Source organism: Euwallacea similis, chromosome 17, assembly GCF_039881205.1.
Source record: "Euwallacea similis isolate ESF13 chromosome 17, ESF131.1, whole genome shotgun sequence".
Lineage (NCBI taxonomy): Eukaryota > Metazoa > Arthropoda > Insecta > Coleoptera > Curculionidae > Euwallacea > Euwallacea similis.
Genome location: NC_089625.1, coordinates 823,377 through 829,518, shown reverse-complemented (window position 1 = coordinate 829,518; position 6,142 = coordinate 823,377). Strand labels below are relative to the sequence as shown.

The following is a 6,142-nucleotide window of genomic DNA, read 5'->3' as shown; positions in this document are numbered from 1 at the left end:
ATTGTGAGAGATGTTTTTCCATTTTGTTTATAAATTCGCTAGTTTTTCTTTTATCCTCGTCAGATTTGTACCTTCGTATATCATTTGATTGGATAAACTGTATAGTGGTGAGAATTTTATTTTATTAGTATCTTTATTGTCAGTAATTTTTGTGTAAATGGTTTACCTACTATAGTTAAGAAGTTGTGAAAGTGTTAAATTTGTATACTCTAAACACATACGAACACTATATTAATAAGTTCTTGTTTTTAAGCTTCCATTTTTTCAATAATTAATTTATGTAAAAATGCACTTTATGTCAGGCATACGTGGTAACAAATTTATCTGATTAACAAGCGTGCTGTTGTTGCCTATTTATTATTTATATATATTGCTTAATGCCTATATTGCGCTAGATCACTTAAGTTAGAGGACATATTCCCTTCGGTAGATTCTATACTACGTCAAACGGCAAAATAATATGTGAGGGTTTTATTTGAAAAATGATTGAAAACAGTTTTGAAATGTACAATTTTTACAAGCTAAACTTGGATTATAATAGAACATGGTACATAATAGAACTTTTTCTTTATTGTATAGTATTTTTATATAACTGGCAATAAATTTAATAGCACACTATGACTACCAAAGAATTCTTAGATTATATTTAATTTTTTTGGGTCACAGCAGGTATATTTTTCAGCTTTTAATTTATGTTTCTTTAAACTACTGAACTCTTCAACACCTAAATGAAATTCGTAGTTCTAGTGGGTAGTGTTTCAGGACCCTGTATAAAACACATTAGGTATACAACTTTGGCCAAAATTATTTGCCACCCCTTTCAATTCTTAGAAATTTAATTTTTTTTTAACTCTAAGAAATTATTTTGTATTTTATTATTAATCGGTGCGATCACCTGAATAACGTAAATAAAGCATACCATCATAAACATGCAAGAACAAATCGCGACACGATAACAGCAACAAACTTGAATTTTATTCGGTCACTGGTAGTGTGCACATCCACATCGATTAACAATTATTAGCTTATAGTCGTTTATTCTAAAGAAAACTCTTATTTTTTGACAAAAATGCCAAAAACGAGAGAATTAGATTTAGCAAAACGTATAAAAATTCAATTACTTTTTGAGGAAGGTAAAAACAAAACACAAATGGCAAAAATAGTCAAGTGTCCTCATAGTACTGTAAGAAATACATTAAAACGTTATAAAACATCAAAGTCATGAAAATTTAAAAAGAAGTGGAAGAAAACGTGCTACAAGTGTAAGAGAAGATCGGCAATTGGTGCGCACTTTACAAAATCGGAAAGACACATCTTCTGAGCTGGCTGTAAAATTATTCGGGGGCACTGAGAAAAGTTTCTGCCAGAATTGAAGTCGTTTCAGGAGACGGCTTCAATATGCAGGGCTCAAAGCTCAAAGTTGTAAAGCGAGGAAGAAACCGTGGCTGTCAGAACATAAAAATTTCATTGGAGGATTTGTCAAACATCATGTGGTCGGACGAGTGTAACTTCGAGGTATATTTGTTTCAATTACATTACAGTAATAGAGAAGCAAGTAAAATTCCTATTAGTCGTCCTTTAAATATTCAATGATTTTTGTAATAATTTAAGGTTTTTGGTACCGCGGGTGCAACCTTTGTTAGACGCAGAATAAGTGAAGAATACAAGCCAGAATATATCATACCAACCATAAAACACGAAGAACGAAGTATAATGGTATGGGGTGGTATGTCGGTACACGGGGTGGGCGAAATCGTTGTATGTGAGGGCCGAATGGATTCAAAAAAATACATTCAAGTACTGGAAACGGCACTAGAACCGTCTTTCAATAAAATGTTTGGTGACACCAACATGGATGACGTTCGTTTTCAGCAAAACAATGAAGTGGTTCTCGGATAATGGGATTGAGGTCATAGATTGGCCTCCTCAGTCGCCGGACCTCAACCCCATTGAACATCTTTGGGCGATACTGAAGCGCAAACTTAGAGAACACTCTATTACATCAAAGGAATCACTAAAAAATGTTTTGATTCGAAAGTGGCATAATATTACTCCACAAGAATGCCGACGTTTAGTGACAAATTTACCCAAAAGATTCGCCGCTGTTATTAAAGTTAAAGGGTTTTCTACTAAATATTAATGTTTAATATTTTATTTTAATAAATATAACAATACAATTAATAAAATATGTTTTTTTAATGGATTGCAAAAGATCAATTGGCTTCGGGACTTGAGGATTCTGGCGACTCGGACGTGCTTGAGTCACTACAAAAAATACAATAATTCATTACACAACACAATATAAACTGCAAAACAAGTTGCAATCGAAATAATTAATAAGAGTATCTAACCACTACATTTAGCAAACAAAACTACAGCTAAATATCAATGACACATTAAATTTTCATTTCAACTATTTGCATAGGTACATGCTCATAACTGAAAGTTACTACAGTAAAACTCGCTTAATACGAGATCACGGTTATAACGCCCAATTTATAAAACCCCGTTAAAAGTTCCATATAAACATATGTATTTGTGTTTGTTTATAACGAGGTAGTACCGTTTAGAAAGAGCACATTTGTAAGTCCTAGTGTAGAAATAACAGCAGTTTGCAGTGTCTCATGCTTAATCATTTTTCTCGAAAACAGTTCATTATCGATTTTAAACCAGAGTACCTTTTTTGTGTATTTTTAAACAAATTCTAAGAAAAACTGACCAAATATGCATTTTGTCCACGCACAAAAAAAATTTGCCGAAAAAATTTCTAGGCCACCCCTGGCTATTTGGTTACCATAGCAACTAAAAATAATGTACTCATCAATAGTTGTTGCACCCGTCGGCCACATCTTGTGTACCAACTTTCAATAAAATCGCAAAAGCCCTTTGGATGAAAATAATAGAAATATGTTTTTCCAAACTATCATAAGACGCCCCATATCTTTTTTTATTAAGCATTTTTGGATACACATTTATATAGAATTTCTGGCATAAAATAATCTAATCTACTTTCCATATTAATTTGGCACCATAATTTAGAAACAAATTCAATAATAATTAAGATATCGACACAAAACCCTTCTAATTGATAAGTTTAGATATAAATATGGTCTAAATCAGTTATAGGGCAGTTCTTATAGAGAAATAAGAATGTCAAAACGTTAATTATAATAGTACCAAAACCAAGGGACGTTTTCATTATTTTCTTGCATCGAGGTACATTACACAATTTTCAAAATTTTTCCGGTAGTGGAACAGTGAACTTAGGAAATAGTCAAAAAAATGTTATTAATTGTGCATAACTATCCCGCTCATTCAAAAGTTGAGAATTTAAAGCTAATTAAGTTATGTTCATTGACCCCAAATTGTACTTCCATTTTACAACCTATGGATTAAGGTGTTATGCATTCACTGAAGACTCCCTACCGTAAAATGCAACTTTTAGAAATGATAAAAAAATAGAACTAGGAGAAAAAATCATTATAACACTTGTAGATGCTATTCTGATATCTGCGGCCTGGGAGAAGGTTACTCCTGAAACAATTCAAGGTTGTTCTTCGACATGCAGGTTTTGGAAAAAATAGTACAAATGACAAAAATGATTCTGATGATAAAGACAACATTCTCTTAGCACAACTTAGGCAACTTAACAATAACAACAGATAATGAGCTACTTGAATTCATAAATGTTGATAACAAAGTAGAAACCCGAGAAGACTTAAATGAGGCTGATATTTTCAAAACCATTGTCACTGATATAACTGAAGCAGTAAAAGAGAGTGAAGAGAATGACAATAAAGAAGGGGCAAATGCAATTCCATCATGTATCAAGGCCTTCGAAGCAGTTTCAATAATAAAAAAAATTTGTTATTTGTGAAGGTTTTGACGACTAACAATTACTAAATAGCATTTCTTTTATTGACCAAAAACTCGAGAATTTGTTTTGAAAAATGTAAATGTGCAAAACAAAATAAAGTAACTGTTGAGTTATGGACATTTAAGCAATTAAAATCGTCAAAAACTTAATCAATTGTACGACTAAGATAAAGCTTTAGATTTATATTATATTTAGGTTTAAAGTGGGGAAGAGACACTATTCCTGAAATATGATATGCTGTTGACGGTTTTAAGGTGCTTTTAGTAAAGCCATGTGTGTTACATACATATAGGGATGATACAAAATGGTATAGTAGTGTGGTGTGGACTTGCTTTCCAAGTGGTTTAGAGATGAAAAACAGATTATATAAAAGAAACCTATTTGTGTTATATTTTTTATAGCCTACTCCCTATAGTAACAATTTTTTTAAGGTTTTATAATCTTGTGTACAATACACATGTAGATAAGTTGTATTAAATAAAGTATGTAGGTATATATTGTATTAAAAATGTATTAAAAGCAGAATTTTTATACACATGACTTAAAGAAAATTTATTTTTGGATATAACAACCAACGGCTATAACGACCTAATAGCCATGGTCTCTCCAGTATCGTTATAACTAGATTTTACTCTATAATAAAATGAATAAATTTAAAAAAAATAAATAATATCATGAATTGAGAGGCAATATGCCAGAATATCTTTTAAGGGAACTGATAAATCAAAATTTGGCAGGAATGAAAAAATTAAGATAAAAAAATATTTAGTTTAAAAAATTAAATAAATTCACTATTGGCAAGCACAAGAAAGAGTTGTGGGGGAGCGAGGGAGGCACGTCTATGATCCCCCAAATTTCTCCACTCTGGTTTCAAATTTTTTTGCCCAACTTATAAGAAAAGAGTGTCTCATTGAACTGTGCATCACTGCAAAATTTCATTAAAATAGGTGAAGGAACATCAAAGTTATTAACAACTTCAACACCCTGTATAGTGAGTATGAAGAGTTGAAGAAAAGTCATATAAGTAAAGTCTAATTACTTTCGCTCAAGGAATCTGTAGTTAGCAAATTGACCTACTAATTTGCAACACCCTGTATATGCCTGCATAAGTACACATACATACATTGGAAATACAATAGACCAAATACAATAAGCAATCAGTTATGGCAAGTAAATTGGCCTTTCCCTTGGGTCCTTGTATTAAGCAAGTTTTACTGTATATTATAAATTAAAAATGAGGTAGAATGTTACATACCTTATTAAAATCCTAATTTTTTGAAGTGCCATATCTCGTTCCCTTGTTGAACGAAAATAAATAAGGAACGATGGTTTCCCAAATCTTTCACTTATTCTGATGCCCTTACTTCCCGCTTCGTCAACTCCGTTGAGGTGGCATTCTTCGAAAAAATATGGTCTTTTCTGAGGATCATCTGGACGAATGCTGAGGATTTTTTTTGTAATCCGAAGGCGGCTATAATAGGAATCCTCCCCAGTTTCAATTCTAACGTGTTTGATACTCATATTTGAAAGTTTCTGTTGTTGAAATTCGATCCAATCTTTGACACAAGTATTCATTTTATCTGAAAATTAAAAAAAAGAAGGTTTTTTCACTTTTTTATAATTTAGGTATGCGTACCGTTCCCCATCTTGATTATACTCCAACAAAAAATTGCAAACAGAAAGCGGTGTCGAGGTTATGTGTGCGTGCGTTTACCAATTGTGATGTCGGCAATAGTGCAGCGTGCACCTGGAGTGAACGGGTTCGTATTGCGTTATAGTTCCTAGTGGACACACAGGAAGGATCAGTATTCACCCCGACAGAGAAACTGATCCAATAGATTAAATTCGCTATTTTCCTATTAAACCACTTTATTTTGCACAGGGTTAAGGTTTGCACTAATTATCACAGCTTAGTATCACTAATACTAAGGATGATGTTGTGATACTTTACCTCGAGAGAGTTCAGAGCAGAAAGAGAAATTTTTAGGAGTCGTTTTCCCTTTTAAAGGTTAACAACCCTTTTGGCTCGTCCTCTGATGTCACCCGTTAAGTGAGACCTCCTGACAGTGTTACTTGCTGGTGCAGGTTCTTGGAGTTGTGGTGCATTATACACTCGAGAGTAGTTCACACCGAGAACCTGCACCGACAAGTGACACTCACAGGAGTGACAGTTGACGAGTAGCAGGGGCGGAAATAGCGATAGGGTTGGTTAGCTATAAAAACCAAAAAAGACCCTTAAAATCTCTCTTACACACTTAGCCTCTC

The 6,142-nt window shown here is 33.0% G+C and overlaps 1 protein-coding gene across 1 annotated transcript; it reads right to left on the bottom strand.

Annotated features, from left to right (window-relative positions):
* Window positions 1-2,136: 2,136 nt before the first annotated feature.
* Window positions 2,137-5,589, bottom strand: LOC136414438 (uncharacterized). The gene is made up of 3 exons (XM_066398448.1): window positions 5,514-5,589; window positions 5,133-5,457; window positions 2,137-2,265 (listed from the first exon to the last, which is right to left on the bottom strand). The coding sequence occupies exons 1-3, from the start codon at window positions 5,521-5,523 to the stop codon at window positions 2,214-2,216; spliced, it is 387 nt and encodes a 128-aa protein (XP_066254545.1). The 5' UTR covers window positions 5,524-5,589; the 3' UTR covers window positions 2,137-2,213.
* Between the last annotated feature and the right edge of the window lie 553 nt (window positions 5,590-6,142).